At 38.5% G+C, this 21064-nt stretch overlaps 1 protein-coding gene across 1 annotated transcript in view; it reads right to left on the reverse strand.

Moving 5' to 3' along the window:
- Positions 1 to 20145, reverse strand: part of KCND2 (potassium voltage-gated channel subfamily D member 2) — a 376407-nt gene extending 356262 nt beyond the window's left edge. Inside the window, exon 1 of the mRNA XM_041002054.1 lies at positions 18850 to 20145. Within this exon, the coding sequence (XP_040857988.1) occupies positions 18850 to 19964 (1115 nt within the window). The 5' untranslated portion in view covers positions 19965 to 20145. The remainder of the gene's footprint in view (positions 1 to 18849) is intronic.
- Between the last annotated feature and the right edge of the window lie 919 nt (positions 20146 to 21064).

Below are 21064 nucleotides of genomic sequence, written 5' to 3' on the forward strand. Positions count from 1 at the left end.
GTTCGACTTCAAATGCCTCAATTGAAAAAAACCTGATGTACAAAGTTGGAGGAAATATCAACCTTAAACGCAACATTTCAATTTCTCATATTCAGTACATAAGTGCAATCTTGAACCTGCCAAAAGGAGACTAGATGAATATATATATATATATATAAATTTTTATAACTGTCAAAAGAGACATGCCAACCTTCCCAATGTGAGAAAAACAGAATTAAACTTTTAGAAGTATACATTAGAAAATCGTTCAAACTGCTGTAGGTTATACTTGACATTCAGTGTTTGTCTTAAAGCTTTCCCAAAGCTCTTGCTAAAGGAGTCTAGTTTAACTGTCTATGTATCTTTTTGGAGAATAGCTTGGTTAGTATCCCAACCAAAATGGCAAAATTGTATGGGGCATTTAGAAACAATTCGAGTTAGACAGCTTGCAACTGAACTCAAGCTCTCCCAATATTTGTAATGCGAATTTCTTTCCTATTTAAAAAAAAAAAAAGGCATAAAATTTCTCCTGGTTTGGGGCTGGCATTCTATATAGGCCCTGGGCTCAAGACAGAGCACCTCTGCTTTCCATACAGTTCTCTGTGTCACAGTTTAATGTGTCTAAAAGAGCAGTGGAAGATGGCCCATATGCGTGGGCTTCTACATCCACATGGAGGAGATCTTAAACTCCTGTCTCACAGCTTGGACCCAGACTAATCCAAGTTGTTGCAGCCATTTGGAAAGTTCTAGCATGCAGACTACTGTCCCTGGTTTTCTCTTCTCTTTTATTGTGCCCCTTCTATGTAGAATATTCTTCCATTTTCATTCTTACTCAGATTTTGTATTTATCCTTAAATATCTAATTCTGCATTCACCTTCAGCATTCCTTCATGGGATTCCCAGCCAGATTAGGGTCCCTCCTCTGGCTCTTATAACTCACTGGCATACCTATAACACATCCTAATCACATACTGTAATGTAGAACATGAGTGTGTGTCTACTCCATGGCACACTCCTTCAAGGCAAACAATATGTCTCATTAGTCTTTGCATTAATACTTAGCAAGAGCACAACCCAGAGTAGGCACTCAAATATTTGCTGAACAAACGAAAGTGCAGAATCTTGATATTTTCTAACAGCTACTGAAACAGAACATTATAACATTCTTGCAGCCAAAGCTGAACTGAGCTAATGTTTTATTGAATTTGTTTCCTTGGCATCAACATGAATGCCTAGTGATACATACTGAAAATCGTTATCTCTAAGATAATTCCGTTTTATAAATAGAATACAGCATATTCTCATCAAAGTTAGTATAAAGTAGCAAAAGAATGTATCCAATGCCAACAAGGTTACACCAAATCAAGTTAGTTACAGGTCCTGACTTAAGGGTTTATAATACAGGAGAGAATACAGGATAAATGCACACTTTAGAAACATTTTATATGTACCATGCATGTATATATACATCTGTGTATATTTGCATATACATTACAGATGTTTCAAAGAAAACAGACTAAAATATTTATGTAACATGCAAAATTTCCTTGCATATCTTCATACTAATTAAATCCTTTCATTACAGATGTTTTTTAAGAAATCCCTAACTAATGTTCAGAAAATTTTTAAGCCATCCTAAGATGTTTTCTATTACATTTATATATATATTCCTTCTCAACTTTGTTAGATGAAAATGTCCATATAAATATGGATTTATAAATATGTCTTTTCATATTATATGAAATTGATACTAATAAGATACAGTGAGGTGATGTTATAATATCCATTGTAAGTTAATAAATTTCATGAGACAAATGATTAGCATTGTCAAAAATATTTTTATCCATTAATCAAGAATAAGTGGAAATGGTTTTCAAATTTAATATATCTCCATGATTGTTGAGATGACCAACGAGTCAGATAAAACCTACAGCTAGCATGTATGCACTAGAAATTCCTTTTCTAGAGTAGTAACACAATTAATCCTCTCTGCTACAATAACTGTGCATTTTTTGTAGCTGTGTATCATTGCAATGATTCTTGGATGATAACATCAAGCAGATGTTAGAAACTATTTCAGAGGATATTTTTTCCTCCTGCAGTAAGATGAAATAAACAAGGCTAAACAGTCTAGCCATCTTTTCAATAACCAGTTCAGATGGGCTGTATTTAGGATTGTTGTTTTCATCTAAGTGATTTCGATTTGGAATCTCAGACTTTGCAAATCACAAATAAACTCATGGCTAGGGAAAAAAGTATATGCCACCAAGTAGTAACATCAATTCATCCTTTACCCAAGACAATAATCAAATATGTGTACCTCTCTTGTGAGTTTCCATAAATATACCTCAAGAGGAGCAAATTTAGCCATGTCATTGCTGCACTTCACACAAGTTTCGTTCAGGTCTTTTCTACACCAATCCTACCTCCACATATACAGTTCTACATCAATATCAGTCATTATTTGACATATACTTAAGTCATTTTCTGAGCCTTTGTGTTTCTGATTTCTTTTTTACCTGTGAAATAAAGACACTACTGTGTTGTAGACTCATGATTATTCATAGACAATGCAAGTAAAGCAGTTACAAGAATGGTGAGGACCTAGGATAAGTAATGATTAAATGAGGGCTTCTATGATAATGATCAAAGAAAAAAAAAGAAGGCTCCATGTATCGGGCCATATTCCTCTCTGCATCCCCTTTGTTTTTAAAAGGTTTATACTTGATCAGCATCCTGAACGATGAAATCATTAAGAAATGTGAATAAATCCTGCCTCTTGAGTGGTGCATGCTGGAACAATTCATTTAGATTTTTTTTAACATACTTTTTTCTCCCTTCTTCCTCTGCATTGAATTTTAGCGTGAGTACATTGGGTGGTTGCTTTTGGGTACAGTTGTGTGTATAAACACTCCCAAAATGAAGAAGTTCTTTTATAGCTTTTCCAGAACAACAGTCTATTGTGGATTCCATTTGATTTTTATACTGTAATTAAGCAGATGAATGGAGTTGAGCCATGTGGTTAGGTAACACAGTTTTTTAACTCATAGAAAAAAATTTAAATATCTATTTTAAAACATGGTACCATCTATCCACAATGACTCGATTCCAAGTCATCTTCTCCTGGTTATATGCGGTGGATAAGATCTGAAATGAAGGCAATGAGGAGCCTAGAGGCTAGAGAAGGCAGCACAATTTGAATGACACACAGTGGTTAACACTAGTAAAGAAAAGTTCAAGAGAAAACATGATAGCTTCTACAAGTTCCATCTTAGACAAGTGTGTGAAAATGAAAAATACTCAGTTCAGCCGCATAAAACTTAATTAGATAAATGAGTGCAAAAAGAAGATATATATTTAAGTTCAGTTTTTAAAACTTGGTTCTTTAAGGAAGTTTTAAGTAGATTCCCTTAAAACTTCTACTCCAGAGAATATTAAATACATCACGGGAGGCTCTGTAGAAATAGATGATGCAATACAGTAACTTAAAAATGATAAAATTTCTTAAAACTACATGTCTATTTCCTTTATAAAAATGAGAAGTTTTTAAAACAGGGATATGTTTGAACTGGATGAGGTAGAAGGAAATCTTTAAGATTCTTTGATTCCAAGGACATAGAGAACTACCCATTTGAACAATATTACCTGTCATTATCTATGATGTCTGGCACTGAAAAAATTTTAATGTGAATATTATAGAATATCATGACTTTGGACCACGATTAAATCAAAAGAGAATCAGATACCTTTGCAAATAAATGCAAACTAATTAGGAGGAGGAGCATTGAGAAACTGAAGATGAATGAATCACTTGATTTTTTATCATATAATTATAATTATCTCTAAAATGACAGATTTATATTACATCAAATGACAGTTAATATTCTCTATAATATGGCAGTATTTATTCTTTTGGCCTCATCTTATACCACAACAGACATCGGGAATCAAACAAGTTGAAGAAAAGTACTGATTAAAGTTTCAGAAAGAGAGAAAAAGAGAGGGGGGAGAGAAAGAAAGAGGGAAACACGGATGTCAGCCCAAAATGTCCTTTAATGCACCCATTGATGCATTAAAATAAAAAATGCCCCATTTTTCTCTGATAGGACAGGCCATAGACGCAGCGGAGTTGGTGACAGAGGGACAATCGTGTACAAATGTCTCGGCAGTTTTCTAGATCTTATGGATTCTAAGCTGAATAGGACCATCTATAGTTGACTTATCCATTTAACATGAGCAAACAGATATTTCAGAGCAGTGAACCACCAACAGACTATGGTCATTTGTTACACTGTCTATAATAATCAAGGGCTTAATATCATCTGATGACAGTTATTGTCTGAAGCTCTGAAGAATGGTCCAGAACAGAAACATGAATGAAGCAACAGTCTAAAGACAAGAGAAGTATCAGAAATGGGGTTTCATTTGGTGTTTACAATAAATAAATGGATCTGGCAAGTTTTCATAGAGAACAATCCATGCACCAAAATATATCATAAGTCTAGAAGTTCATACAATGTATAATTTTCTAAATGTAGATTCAGCTGAAACCCTTGCATCGGTGGCAATTTTATTCCAGTGTGTTGGTATTTGTGCCGCAGAGGACGTGCGGCTGAGAGAGGAGTGGAAAGCATTGTGTGGTACAATTTACTGCAACTGAATGGATTTAGACTCTACAGTAAAAAGAAAACAATGGTCTTCAGTCAGCAGCTATGGATCCACAAAACAACATTCCAAGCACTGTTATTAAACCTGCGGGGGAGATTTCAGCTCAAATCTGAGGTTTCTTGGAAGAGAGAACTTGTGTCAGCAGGCACACCGGAGTACCTTAAGCACAAGGCCCCGGGCAGAGCACCACAGAATGATAGGGGTCCTTTCTGTTTGTTTTTCATTTGATTCCTTGATGTGGCACAAACAAAACTACAATGTGAGGTTAGATGTAGTTAATAAAATATGAATTATAGCCATAGCTCTTCCTATAAATATTGATGCTATGCTACTTCTTGCTATTACTCTAAATCCAAGAAAGTGAGGGTGAACAAGAAGCACAGACACAATCAAACTAGATCTTGGATTAAGGTTGGAAATGATTTGGTTTTAAATATTCCAGATTTAAACAGCAGGTCAGTCGTTCCAAGCATGGTATGCGTGGGTTTCTGGCTGCTGTTTTATCTGGCCTTAGGTGCCGAGAAAGGACAGCTGCTCTTCTTGGCAAACTCACTGCTCCGTTCTGGGGTAAGATAAGAGGACTTGTTGATTTTGCGGCTCCAGGCTCAAATCTCTAATTCAAGCATGAAGTTTTTCTACAAAGATATGAGATTAGACACACAAGACGGGGTACATAAATCCTTGCTGATCCTTCCCTGATATTCTCCCAGGAAAACTTCATATATCAAAACTCAAACTTGACTTCCAGAACACGTGGTACAGTTCTGTTGTGACATCGTCTCATTTTTAACTGAAACATTTTGGCTCTTGTTAGCTCTCCTTTCTGAGCTTAAACATTGTTATCTGAGTGGTCTTCCTGTTTCACCTTCTCCACTTGGGCAAGTTAATTGCAGAGCTTGTTTTTATTCTCTCTTGCCAATGGGAATCAAAATGCAGTAGAGAGGGGACTGGCCAATGGGAATCATGAAAATTATAATGATGCTTATGCCCCAGACACAAGACGCTAGTAAACGGTCTGCTCTTCTCACTGCAAGATTATGTTCTTACGTGTGCATTATGTCCTTATATCTCTATACCCATATTCCTTCCATATATATTCTACTCTGGGAGGAGGAGGTAGTAGGAAGGACCTGACTATGAGTGATTAGATTATGGCCTTTCACTGCAAGTCTCATTTTTAAAAAACATGGAAGCACAGCTAATACGACAGAATATTTCAAGAATGGAAATGTGAATTTTAACTGCTGCCACATTGACCTTCAAGCAGACTTTCCGAAGTCCAGTGTGTCCTGCAGGACCCAAAGGGAAACATTTTTTTGTGTATCTCCTCCCTATTTGCACCCAGCAAAACAGTCATTTTAAACCGGAAAACATCCATGAAAAATCAACTAAAAACTCAAGATCAAATTAGTCATTCACTATTTTGACATGACTTCCCCTTATATTCCATTGTAGAAATCTACGGGTATTTTTCCCCATCATTGGAAACGGCATAGTTGAAATCATTTATATGTGATAATAAATTATCTTCCTAATGAAGGTAAATCCTTTTAAATCAATTTTGTGGTAAGAAAATTGGCAAAAGCAGAAAAAATTTATTCTAAGAAAATTCTAAACCTGTAAGACTTAACTTCACTTTTCATGCTATCTTATTTTTCATAAGTTCCTCCTTCCTTAAAGCCTCTGATTTCACTCTACTTTTCAAATTTTCATTATGATTGATAATTCCATTATCTAGTGTCTCATATACGAAAAGCTCAACCCCCATATATCTGCCTTAGTCAGTTAACAACTTTAAAAGATCAAAATCTGGAACTCCAAAAAGGACCCTGTTGTGTTTTCTTTGCTCCAGTTGGTCTTCAAAGCCCTGATGTCCCATCTCCCTGAACATTCTCTTACACATAAGGTTGATATGAGTTCTGCAGTAAAGCAACATGTTATCCATTTTCAAAACTTCTACATTTTGATAAGGATAAAACTTGCAACTACTACTAAATGATAGTTTTCAATTATTTTAGTCTCTCTACAAACCTTCAATTTTACTCAGTGATTTTTGACACTATCAGACATAGGATAAACACACCGTCTTTCAGACAAGTGCTTCTCCAGATTTGCTGAAAGAACAGCTCAAAGTCACGTACCCGTCTCCAGAGGAACTAAGTCGTTTTAGGAGAACTCCAAGAATTTTCACCTTCATAAGCATTGCAGGTGACACTAATTCTGATAGTCTTTGGTCTACATTAACAAACATCATTCTAGATCATTAAACTCTGCGTTTGTCCCCAAATGATAAAAGGGTTTTATTTTTTGTTTCATTTATATTTTCTAAAGACACATTTATAATCTTAGTTTCATTAGTTTACTTTCCAAATGATATAGATGATATAAGCTAATTAAAAGTGTTTCTGAAGGCTTTTTTTTTAACTACATAAGAACTTCCTCTTATTTCTCCTAGAACTGCCTATGAGATAAACAACATGTGTTCTGGGAAGTGCGCTGGAAATTACTACACTGGCCTTCTATTTGGCTATTGGATAAAATTGGACATGAAATGCCTAAGTAACACTTCTTAAACAATTTTTTTTTAGTCAGCATTTTCCTTGGATTTTTAATCCTTGGCACATACTTAATCATTTAATCATTTACTTAACAGTAAAAAAAGTTTGAAGTGACAGTAAAAACCTGTTTTGAATCTTCTTTAGAATTGATCAGAAGATACTCAAGAAATCAAATCTATAATTTAAAAACAACTTTTTCAATGGTAGGAATTTTATAATTTGTAACACAAATATGAATTTCAACCAAAAAAAAAATTGTGTAGGGACTCCACATTCACCTTCTAAACAGGAAATGTCTCAAGTTACAGCATTACATCAATCAACACTTCAACAATAATTTCCTACATAATTATCTACTGATGCGACACCAGAGTTATTTTTCTTCTGCAAGGGAAATGTGTAGTTGCTTTAGCAATATGTTTAATAGTATGTATTTTTTAAAAAGATCAAATATACTCCCCAATCCATCCACATGTAAAATAATGTCCTATCAATAATCACGCTTGGTCATTAATTTATACACAAGTTATAATCCACATTTAGAGATTGGAACTCCTAGGCAGCATTTCAGTGATTTGGCTGTACTTACTGTTCTGGGAAAAACTGTGGGGTGAATACTCAAAGTTATAATTTCTTATCTATGATACAATATATGTAAACTTTCCGAGTTAATTAGTAAGGATTTTGGCATGAGGTGAGACATCATTTAAATAAAATCAGGTATTCTTTCAAGAAAAAAATTAATTTACAAAGCAGCATATCTTAGGAGAAAGCCCTCTTTTAACAGAAGTTCTATGATCTAGGGAAAGAAATATGGAAGATCAAAGGAAGCACATTGGAATCTAAGACAGCCTTTACCACTTTCTACATGTGAATATCTTTTTAAAAGAATTATTGGATTTTCACCAATAGCTTGTCTTCAGATGTAAATAATCATATTGTGTGTGTACACATGCACACACACTAGTATTTATTACATAATTGCACATTTTATTGATGTAATTTTATTTCCTATGAATATATCTGTTCCAAAGTATTTTAGCAACATTTAAAATAATATACAAATCTAGGGCCCGGCAACGTGGCCTAGCATTTAAAGTCCTCGCCTTGAACATGCCGGGATCCCATATGGGCGCTGATTCTAATCCCAGCAGCTCCACTTCCCATTCAGCTCCCTGCTTGTCGCCTGGGAAAGCAGTCGAGGACGGCCCAAAGCCTTGGGACTCTGCACCTGTGTGGGAGACCTGGAAGAAGTTCCTGGATCCTGGCTGTGGACTGGCACAGCACCAGCCGTTACGCTCACCTGGGGAGTGAATCATCAGACAGAAGATCTTCCTCTCTCCTCCTCTCTGTATATCTTTGTAATGAAAATAGAAATAAATCTTAAAAAAAAACTATACAAATCTAGACACAGGGCACTAAGTAATGAGTTATGAGACAAAAATGAAGGAAAGAGTGCTGTGTGTAAAGTCAGTTCTTAATTTATTCAGTTTCGTTTAAAATAGTATATTCTTAAAGATATCGCCAATATTGCTGTGTAACTGAAAAATGCTTCCCTTTAATTTTTTCAGCAATCTCACTTCTCATTCAGATAATTATAAGTGTATTTGAACTCTTCACATGAAAATTATAAAGTTCACAGAAATCAATAGACACTCCACTTATCACCATTCTGACTATGCTTCCTGAATAAAATGCCTTATTTACAGATGTAAGGGATGACAGCCACTGCCCAAAGCACATAGATTGATTCATTTAAAGACTTCCATCTGCTGGCTCACTCCCAAAGTGGCCCAATGGCTGGAGCTAAGCCAGTCCAAAGCCAGGGGCCTCTTCCTGGTCTCCCATGTGGGGACAAGGGGACAAGGTTTGGGGCCATCCTCCACCGTGTTCCCAAGCCACCAGCAGGGATTCGGATGGAAAACGGGGCATCAGGGAATGAACTGACTCCCATATGGGACCCTGGATTGTGCAAAGTGAGGATTTAGCTACTCAGCAATTATACTAAGCACAAAAATTACACTTTTAAGATTCAGTTACAGAAAAAAAAAAAATCTACCACCTACTGATTCACTCCCCCACTGGCTGCAATACAAGGTGAGCCTATCCGAAGCCAGGAGCCAGGAACCTCCTCTAGTCTGCCACGTGGGTGTAGGATCCAAGGCTTTGGGCTTTCCTCTACTGTTTTCCAGGCCACAAGCCGGGAGCTGGATGGGAAATGGAGCAGCTGGGACTTGAACTGATGCTCATATAGAATTCTGGTTCTTGCAAAGAAAGAACTTTAACCACTAGGCTATCAGGCCAGGCCCCAAATTAAATTTTCACTGTATCTGAAGTTTTCTGAAGCTTTACATCAAATTCATGTCATTTAAAAGTGAAAAGCAGAAACAATATTTTAAAAATGGATCCATATGTACATATTCCATGTCATTATACTTTGGAAAACAATTGCCTTTGATTGCAAACATGAAAAAAAATACATAACTATCTATAAATGATTGGGAAAATATTCATTGTAATTTTCATAACTAAGAATTTCCTGAAATGGAAATAGTTTCCTTTTGACATTAAATCTTGCATTCTACTTCACAGTGCTGTATCACCTTCTGAATGCTGTGGAATGGTTGAAGTAAGTTTTTCTAACTACTACAATTTTCTGATGAAGTACGGAGAAAATGGGAGTACTTTGATGCTACAACTAAGCAATGCAGAAAATCTAATGTTATAACACAACGGGCATCTCCTTCTCTGGCTCTTCCACAGTGTAATACTGGACCGATCCCATTTGAAAATACATGTGCCTATTTTAATTCCACAGATACCAAATTTAGTGTGAGCTAGAAATATTTTCAGAAGTTTCAATGTTATCTAAAAATGCGTTAGATTGGCACAGGATTGTTCAACAGCCTTAACTTCTGTAGTATAATGAAATAAGATCAGTTTCCTATTCATATTACACAAGGGGAATAATTATGAAGGCAATAACCACTGCCAGCTTCATCACATACAAAGATGGGATGCAGCGGCTTTTCCCCTTTGATGGCCTCACATGCACTAGTTGACGTCATCAGGGACCAGGCAAATAGAATGCAGAATTATCTAGAAGGCAAATATTTAATGGAAATGTCACGTAGAATTATTTCACACTCGGGAACTATTTATCCAAATTCATCTTCTTTAAGAATCCAAGTCTCTCCAATTGCCTATCCATGATTACATTTAATTCTATATCATGATTTTTAAAAGAAACATTATCTACATTTTTTAAAGATGTATTCTTATTATTTTTATTGGTAAGTCACATATACAGAGGGGAGGAAAGACAGAGGGCAGGATCTTCTATCCATTAATTCACTCCCAAAGTAGCTGCAACAGCCAGAGCTGAGCTGATCTAAAGCCAGGAGCCTGGGGATTTCTCAGAGTCTCCCACACTGGTACAATGTCCCAAGGCCTTGGGCCATCCTCAACTTCTTTTCCCAGGGCACAAGTGGGAAGCTGAATGGGAAGCTGGGATTAGAACCGGCACCCATATGGGATCCTGGTGTGCAAGGCGAGGACATTAGCCACTAGGCTACCGTGCCTTGCCCTTATCTACATTTTTAATATGCATCTGCTGCACACATGCTCCCAACTTGTGTTGAAAATAAAATGTATAATCTATGGGATCTTTCAGAGATTCGGTGTCATTTAAGCCATTTTTTTTCTTTGAAGCTCACAAGGAACAAAGAACCTCACAGAGAACCTGTAGAGAACACACAAACTATAACATGAAAAATTAGTAAAACTTAAATAGAATTCACCCCACGTGAGACCCCCGAACACTAATATTAGAACTGAGAAGTATAAATCTGTGTATATTCAAAATAAACAATTTCCCTCCATTGCTACCAAATACCAGCTGTATCTTCCAGCTCAAATACAGAATTCATCTTCTCATGTGAATGTTAGATATTTCATTTTGGGATATTTGCATGGAAAACTGAACAGAGATTATATGCTGAGGAAAACACAACACATCCGCAAGCCTGTGATCATTCTAACAAAGTAGGTCCTGTTCCCACCACGGTCCTAGCTCTCTGCACTTGTCTACTTTTTCTTGTTAGGAGTCTTAATTACTGTCTGTAATATTTCCTTTTGGCTCCACCCAACTACCTGTCTTACTCCATTTGCTAATAACTTTATTCCCCTTTGCCTCAAAGTTGCATTAAACAGATCATAGCAGAACTCCCTCTACCCTTAGGGCTTTGTTCTTAACCTCTTCATCCAGACACTCATGCAGTTACTTCCTAGTTTGAGTTAGCGATGAACTCAAAAGCCTTCTCTTTCCCAACATAAAAGCAGCATGCTTCTTATTAATACCACCCATGACTAATATTTATGTATTTTTCTGACTATTCCACTATTCTAATCATACACAGCTGTTGAGCTTGGCAAATTGATTTTACTTTTATGTGTAAGGTCAATGGATGTAGTTAGGGATCAACAAGAGCCTATTACATTGAATTAAATCCTATAAGTCATATTTCATTCCCCATGGGTATGAAACTGATATTACTTTGGGTTTCCAAAATTACCATTACTGAGATTCCTGAAAGTGAAAAAAAAATGAGGAAAATGGAAAGCTGAAACAACAGAGAGAGTAAAAGCCACCTTGAGAGCAGAACCTTTCCGTTCTATTTGACATGATCAACATTCATCCTACACTGTCAGTGTCATTCTCTCAGTAGCAACCTTTAATAACTCACGCCTATCCCCCTACACTTTCTATGGTTTGGGATTTTCTTTACATAACTTATCAAAACTCCTGGGAAGACACAGATTGTCCTACAACAGGATCACATCAGTATTTCTTTTCAAATTCTGCTCACCTTTCAGACCCTTACCATGTGGACTGCCTCCTAACAAAAGTTACATCACTCTAAGACACTGCAGATATAACACAAGTGTTAACATAGTGGAATGTTAACTAGGTTCTCTCATCTATGTGAAAACTTTAAAGAGACAGATAACTTTAGTGATGCAGTCTCAACAAAGCACCTTGTGCTCCCCGAGTTGCTCCTAGTTAGAGAACTGAGTTCAAAAGGAGCCAGTATATTTCTGTGCTGATTCAATGCTACTGTGAAGTGCCTCCATCTGCTTCCCATAGGCAGCTGCAATGTACCCAGTCTTCAAAAGCAAACCGATTAAGGAAAGACCCACATACAGTTATTAATTCTAATGTTTGTAGACTTTACTAGATGGAAAAATTAGCCCTCCTCTGTCAAAAGTGCAAAACAGACTGTGGGTAATGGTACACTAGGAAAGAAAACGTTCAAATGAAGATATGCATATTTTTAACCATGGGTTACATCAGTGCACTATTGCTTAAACTGAGATAGCAGTGCTGCACAGAGTTCTTTACACTGTGGAGGTATCATCCCAATCTTGTTCAACAGCGTATTAGTGTGGATTTTTTTTCCCATATTTGAGCAATGCACTATACAACAAGCCCCCCAAAGTTATCACTCAAAACTCAAAAGCCTGCTAATAGAATAGTAAAATCATAAATTATATGTAAAATGGAACTTTCATCAAATGTAATACCAACTATCAATGATGCAGGCTTGGGAGGTTGAGAAGGATTCAGAGAGAAGATTGTTGTAAAGGAGCACGTAAAGGGTAAAACATTCAAATGGGATGCCCTGATGCTAAGAATAGGACAAATAAAAACCTAAAGATCATGTCTCACCCCTGCTGTGTTTTTTTTTCAGTATGAGATTGTCTTCCACATCAACAAATCAAGTTACTGAAAGCTAGAACACTGCTCCTTTTCTACACACACATATACACAGTTAGAGTGCAAAGGTGTGTGTGTGTGTGTGTGTGTGCGTGTGTGTGTATGTATGTGTGTGTGTGTGCGCGCGTGTGTGTGTGTGTATGTGTGTGCGTGTGCGTGTGTGTGTGTGTGTGTATGTGTGTGTGTGTGCGTGTGTGTGTGTGTGTATGTGTGTGTATGTGTGTGCGTGTGTGTGTATGTGTGTGTGTATGTGCGTGTGTGTGTGCGTGTGTGTGTGTGTGTGTGTGTGTGTGTGTGTGTGTGTGTGCGCGCGTGTGTGTGTGTGTGTAGTCACAGTCCAAAAACAATGTAGAACATATGGAGAGTTGGGGGAAGAAAGAGCATGCATTTATTATTACAGTTTTGAAAGGAAAAATTATACTTCCTTTACAGTGAATGCCTTTAGCATTCCAGTCCTTTCTGTGAAAGAGAAATTAAATTGTACGTTCTTAACATTCCACAGGCCAATTTGTTTTTAGATGTTTTGACCAAGATAATTGATTTAACTTCATCAGTTCAGGCAAAATATTGAAAATTAAAGTTTTTTTTTTCTTTCTTTCCCTCAAGTGGCTTACAAGGTCACTGCAAGAGGACAAAAGGTGGGGCCATCAGCCCAGGGCCATCACGGTGCGTCCCAGTGCTGGGTGAGTAAGTGTGCAGCCAGCAGTGATGCTGAAGCAGGAGAGGAAAGTCCTGTATCCATGCATCACATAGCGGGCATCTCCCATTTCTCACCCCTGTCACATCATCAGCAACTCTCAGGAAATGGCAAGAGCACATGTCTACATAATGTTTGGTCTCCGAAAAGTGATTTTTAAAGTGAAACATCAAAAAGTATGGCTTCTGTTTCAATGTTTAATTATGAACAATTCACAAAATATTTCAAGTCTAAGTGAAAGAATTTTAAATGGCAATTGAGCTTTCTCCACCATGAATCCAGGGATCGGATAATTAAAAATATGAACTCATTTCCTACTGCCATAACTAATTTTCAAAGAACAGAAAAGTTCAGAATAAAAGACATGATTCTGGAAATTAAAAAATAAACATAACACAAAGCCTGACTAGTATTTTAGTTTCATTAGTGGTCTACTGATTAGCAGTCTAAAGTAAAATTCTGGTAAGAAAAAACAATGGCAAAACAGATCCACTAATACAAACGGCCCTCTCTCTTGAAAACTGCCATAACTCTGGCATCCAAGATAATGCTAGAATTTTAGATGCTAAATATACATCAAAATATTATGTCATATAATTCTTTCATCTCTATTTTCAATCACAGTTAAAACCAAGGCACTTAAGTCTTGTGTACCTTCAATGACAAAGGAGCAACACACACATTTGTCTACACCTTTTAAAAGCTCATTTTCAATACCCATCAGCATTCCCTAAAGATAAGTTCACTCATATATGTTACAGATTGCCAAAATAGTAATGGATCACCACCATAATCCAGGTTTTTCTCTAGAAAGAGAAATTTGGTACTTCCCTTCGATACACATTGTAGATCAAAGTAATATATAAGCATAGATGCTGGCGCAAGCAAAAATATTCCACCCATTTTCAGTGACGGCTGGATACAATGAAACTCTTATATATGATTCTAAAAGACATTTTGCCAATAGTTCCCAAAGTGACACAATCAGAATGGTAACATGTACTTGGAGAAGGCTACTTAAAAGTTCATCTTCTTTCTCAATGAATATTTACAACAGAATGTATGACAGATATCACATATGTAAATGACAAATTCCCACTGTATGTCATTCAAAAAAAAAGGAATTGATGCTTTTTCTAGAAGACCATATGAAACATATTTCACTGTTTTGTATCCTAAACCATCAACAAACCCAGTAAACATGAAATACGATAGAGCTACTTCTGTCAGCTTTTCACATGGACAACTTCAGTCAGACTTCCAGGAGCAAAGGTGAAAATTTGCCATATTTGATTCAGAGGAAGATACAAGGGTACTTCAAAAAGTTAGATGGAAAATGGAATTAAAAACAAGCTTCTGATTCGAAAATGAAACCCACAGTTTTTTACAATATGCATTTTCCACAAGTATTTTGAAGGGCTCTTGTATGACACATGAACTAATTTTCTTAAATGGGTCCAGAAATCAATTTTACAGATTGGAAAAAAAAAATCACAAAATTTCATTCTAAGCATGAATTCTACAACAAATGATGCACAGCAGCTTTCATGCACATATTGATGTGCATGATTAAAACAACCTGTTTTGAAGTAGATGACATGGTGACAGAAATGATGCTAATGTAGTTAAGATTCGTATTATAGGCAACACAGTCTCCTCTTTTAAATAACTCTGTAACCTACAACATTCAAAATCACAAAAATTGTCTAATGACTTGTTAAATTCTTTAATGTGCTACATGCTTCTACTAGTAACTCCACAGCCGCCAACCTGAGTTTAATGTAAAATGAAGCTTGGCCCTATGGACACATTCTTCTTTAAGTAGTTTTAAATAATTATTGTTGAATGTTTTTAAATTGCCTAAATTCAGCCACATTTAAGTAGCACTACTTGAATAATACTCATAAGAACAATACCACTTTGGCCCTATCTTCCAAAGGGCTATCAGGACGAAAGTGGAGAGTTCATTTTAAGAAGCAGCTGAAGGCAATGATGAGACTTTGCATGATGGAAGGGGCAGCAATGCGAGCCTGGTGAAAGGCTCATCAGTCTTGTGCAAGTCATTAAATGTGCTCAGAAAGAAAGAATAAAGAACAGCTCCACACGACCACTTCATCTAAATTCTGCATCTAAATTCTGCATATAAAAAAATATTTCTGGCATTCTTTCCTGCATTGACTTTTTTAAAATTACCCTTTTGATGTTTAATTAGTAGGAAATAGGTAACCTTAACACTATTTTAAATTCTTAGTTTTGCTGTCATCTTTTTTTTTTTAAAGCTACTTCTATAGTAATCATGGTCAAGCAATAGTCTGATAGTCTGATAGTATTTTTTTGCAATTTCTGGAAGCAAAATAAAAATAATTAGATGGACACAGAATAGTTCTTAGACCTACTCAATTCTTCAGATAAAACAAAAATAAAAAAGCAAACAACCAACCAACCAAAGAACTGAGTGCTGTCCAGTCTAACTTGGCGAGCAGTGGAGGATGCTCCCAGCGCCGGATGACAAAGCCCTCGGTCGCTTCTCCACATGTACATAATGACCTGGAACTTTTGATAGCCTACTATCCCAAACCCCGTTTCTACTTCTAAAGTAGTTAACTGATTTTAGTTCCATTAAAAATGATTGCCTTATTTAAAAAAAAAAAGCTTGGAAAGCATTATCAAAAATTCTTAACAGATGAAATAACTATTACATATTTACCAGAAAGTTTATAATGTAACTTTATAACTTACTTTATAGTCATACTTAAAGGTTAAAGTGTGACAATGATGTCTAGTAACTATTTTCAATTCTTAGTTAATGTCATTAAGTCACAATGCGGCCAAAGGTAACTTACAAAAAACAAAAAGATTCTAAGAATATATTCTGATTCTAAAACATCTTCCCCATGAAACTTTTCTATATTATACAGCATGTACAATTTTAAATGTCTACATATGTTGTCATTTTGATTGTACTGATACTTCTACATCATAAAAGAATTTACTAATGTACTCTATGAGGATCAGCAACCTAATTTTCTAAAAATCAGAATTCAACTTCATTGAAACATAAGTCTTCAAACAGTTCACATTTTCCTCAATTCTCTGAGGCAGAATGTGTTTAATCCTCCTAATCCATTTATCTATGGAACATGTGAACTAAATCTACTGCACAGGTTTCCACAAGAATTGTGATCCAGTTGGAGGTATTTTTCAAAAAGCAGATAACTATCAGCATGTCAGTTACATGATCAACACTGCTATCCATGGCTTTGCACTTCAGATTTTCCCCAAAAACACAAACAAATGCCAAGATAATAAAATGGAAAAGCCATTTTGGGAAATTAATTTTTTAAAAATAACAATACTATCTCAGGACAAGAACATTTAGGAAATTAGTATATCATCAGCATTCAGTGTAACAAAACCAAAGGACATGATAAAGTCACAAAAAGTCTACTGAAACTTCATGCTAAATACTGCCTGTCATCTACAGCAAAGTTTTTAAACTGTATTTCCTTTTAATATCTTTTTTTTACAATTTCTTCTCTATACAAAATCCACTTCTCATTCAAGGGCATTTTTAATTTGAAACCAGGATGGTGATATTTACTACCTAATAGGTCTTAATAATGTTTTCACATAACATAAAAAAAAAGGGGGGAAATAATCCTTTTTGAGGAGAAATATGTGTCGGCACTACTAAGGTATTCTGTAGGATATGACACCAAACCACCACCAGAATCAAAGGAAACATGAGCTGTAGGATCTTAGTTTTGCCAAAATCAGTCTTTAAAATGAGCTAATATGCCTTCAAAAGCATAAATACCACTTTGTCAGAGCCATACATAATGAATTTACCTTACCATAACATCTTAATTAACTTTGCCAAACAATCCTTCACATAGAAAATCTTCGATGAGTCATAGAACATGAGAAATTCCACTCAATACCTTTAGTAAAATCGATTTTAACCACAATGTTACCATAAACAGAGAATTAAATTAGAAACACAAAACTTATAAAGGAACCTTGGGAATAACTTGTTTTTCTTCATTACCAAATCCTTATTGAACTGATTTTATGTGCAAGAAAAATAACATAAAACTGAAAAACAAAATGAGCATTAACGTCACATCCTGGCTTATCAAAAAACTCAGAAACATAAAATGCTCCAATGTTTTTGTTCTATCAGAATTTCTCACATGTGAAATTTGGCTACCTTACATTTTAGCATTAATATTTGACACCATTTCTTTTTTCTACCATCTTATTAAAAAACAATTCTTAATTCTGGCCCTAGAAATCCTTTAAAAAGTGATTACAGAATGTTTTTGGTTGCAAAATTCCAATTCTCCTTAATAAAATAATGAAGAAAAGCGATTCAAAAGGAAATGAGTACTGGACACTCTACAGTTCACGCAGAGGTGGTTACCCATCAATTTCACTACAGTTGCACTACCTTCTGTGTACACTCAACGTCTGAAGAGGCAGAAGAGACACAACTTGCAAAACCTGTGCGGGTACGAGAAGTCATTTGCTAATTTCTTTGGAAACAACAAACCTAGAGTTTTAAAAATGTTGCAAATATTATTCTAATGCAATTCAAAAAGTTAATCAGTTTTAATATTCTAAAATACTGTATGACTTACCGGCCATCAAGAAGTAACATTAAAGAATCCTTTGTTAATAACAGCTATAATCTATGTATTTTAAAAGTTGTAAAACAAGACTCTAAGAAGGAAAATGTCGTAACTATCTATTCATGAGAAATAATATTTCAAATCCACATGGAGACTTCTCATTTCGATGCTATGAAGCACTCTGTACATACCTCCGTGTGTGTACCAATCACATCTTCATCAGGGCGCAAGTTTCATTTGTAATCACACGTACTGACTCATACATATGCAAATGGTTCCGACATTCAACAACTCTAAAACTACTGTTGTCACTTTTACGCATCAGTACCCCACAAGTGCCAGGACCTCCCTGGCACTTCCAGCTCTGTGCCACACCCATTTCTCAAGTCAAAGGTGTTTCCCCAAATTGCTGACATGAAGCTGTTCCAGACCCATCTAGAGAAAAGTTGCCGAATTATCCGAATACTCATGGCACCTGGATAGGACGCAATCGTCTCACCCACATCCCACCTCTATCCCGTTTCCCTTGCGGGCACCTACCCCAATGTTGTCATGGTGACGATGGTATACCAGAAGGCCGCAGGGATGCTGGTGAACTTACTGGCCGAAGACCCCTTCTCCGCGTAGAACATGACCGTAGCGAAGATGATGATTGCCATGGTGAGCGAGAAGAGCAGGAAGCCCAACTCGGAGGCACAGCTCTTGAGCGTGTAGCCGAGGATGCGCAGGCCCTGGGAGTGGCGGGAAAACTTAAAGATCCTGAAGACCCGGAAGACACGGAGCGTGACAAAGGCCCCGCTCACATCCTCATTGTCCGTCATCACCAGACCAATATAGTAGGGCAGGATGGCCACCACATCTATGATGCTCATCACACTGCGCACAAAGCGGTAACGACTGGGCGCTGCAGCCAGGCGCAACAAGTACTCGACGGTAAAGATCATGACACAGGCCGTGTCCAGGCAGAAGAAGGCCACAGCATAGCGCTCTCCGCAGGGCAGCTCTTTAATGTGGCCCGGGCTGGACCCACAGGGCACGGTCTCCACCACATTGGCGATGACAGAGACCGCTATGAAGAAGCCAGTCACATAGTAGAATACCAGGGCCATGGTGCTGGTGTGGGGGTTCTCGAAGGCGCGCCAGACCCTCTGCCGCGCTGTCATGGTGGGCAGCGCGCTCTCCCCGGTGGTGTCGGTGTCGGCATCGTCCTGCAGGCGCTCGGCGTTCTCGCGCCGGCGGTCCTTGTATTCCTCGTAGCAGCAGTCGCCAATGATTTCTGGGATGAGGCCAAAGAAGGCCAACTCTTCATCGTAGGCGGAAATGCACTCGTGGCGGGGGTAGTGGAGCTTCCCCGTGCGGTAGAAATTCAGGATGTGGCGGAAGATGTCTGGGTCCCTGTCAAAGAAATACTGCTGGGTCTCTGGGTGGTAGAAGAAGTCCCTTTCGGAACTACCCAGCAGAGTGTCCGGGTAGCGTTCCAGGGTGTCCTGCCACGTCTGGAAACGCGTGCCGCTCACGTTCAGCACGATGAGAGCATCTTGGGTCCGTTTTCTCTCCTGCCTCGGGGGCGCTGGCATGGGCCCCGAGGCCACGGGCATCCACCCAATGGCCGCCGCCCTCGCAAAGGGCAGCCAGGCCGCCACACCTGCCGCCATGCTGCTGGAGTGAGACAAGCGGGTTCCTAGGGAGAACCAGTCGCAGTTGCCGAAGGCTCCTTCTTGCTCACGTGCAAAAAAGGAGTCAGAAACGTGGCCCACGGGTCTTGTTACTCCAGACGAAGTCCCAGTTCTCAGAAGGGCCCAGTTTGCTTCAAGGGCAGGAACTTGGAATCAGAGCCATAGCCTAACCAAACCTCTCCCAGCTTGTGGGCGCGGGGATCGACGCACAGGTGATTTAAGTAGCAAATATCTTTCTTCAGACAGGTGTTTCTGATAGCTCGCCCAGCCACGGGCTGGATAACAAGGAACCCAGTGTGTATAGTTGAGAGAAGACAAAGTCAGCCAGCTGTATTCTTTTTGACGAATCAGGCAACCCTTTCACCTACCCTTCTCGTTCCAGGTCCAGGCAGCCCTCCCAGCCAAAGCAGTCTCCAAAAGGCGACCTGTTGTGGCTTCCAAGAAGCGGTCACAGCCGCTACCCCGCGCCTCTCTGGGGAGTCCGATGGGCGATTACTCTACTCCTGCCAGTATTTGCAGAGATGGGGTTGATGCGCCCTGGGCACGGCAGGGGGGGTCTCGAAGGTAGCGTCTCCTCCCCCACTCCTCCAAACGCCCTCCGAGTCTGGCCAAGAGCCGTCGCCCAATCGCCCCTTCACTCTCAAGTTCCGCTTAGGTGCAGAGTGACAGTCGCAGAGCCCAGGAGCTTGGCAGCCACCACCGCCTGGGCGGCAGCAGCATCTGCCTCCTCCGCGCACCACGCGCCTCGCCGGCGGCACGGACCTGGCAAAGTGCGCGCCGGGGCTGAGTTGCACAGACTTTCCCGTCGCCGTGCACCCGGAAAGGGAACAAGAACAGGCGGCGGCTCGAGAGCAGCAGCTGAATCCCAGGAGCCGAGGGAGCGTAAATAAAGCTCAAGCGAGCTCTCCTTCCCCTTCCCCCATCCCTCCGTGCCTCCCTCCTCGGGTTCACCTTCCCCAAGCCCGGCGCAGGCGAGCCACGAGCAGCAGCAACAAGTTCAAAAAGGTGCGGGGGAGGCGAGAACCCAGGGCACTCGCTTCCTGCCAACTTACTGCGCGGCTACCGTCGCCAGGGCCGAG

Source organism: Ochotona curzoniae, unplaced genomic scaffold (genome assembly GCF_017591425.1).
Source record: "Ochotona curzoniae isolate NIBS_2020 unplaced genomic scaffold, NIBS_Ocur_1.0 scaffold_2476, whole genome shotgun sequence".
Lineage (NCBI taxonomy): Eukaryota > Metazoa > Chordata > Mammalia > Lagomorpha > Ochotonidae > Ochotona > Ochotona curzoniae.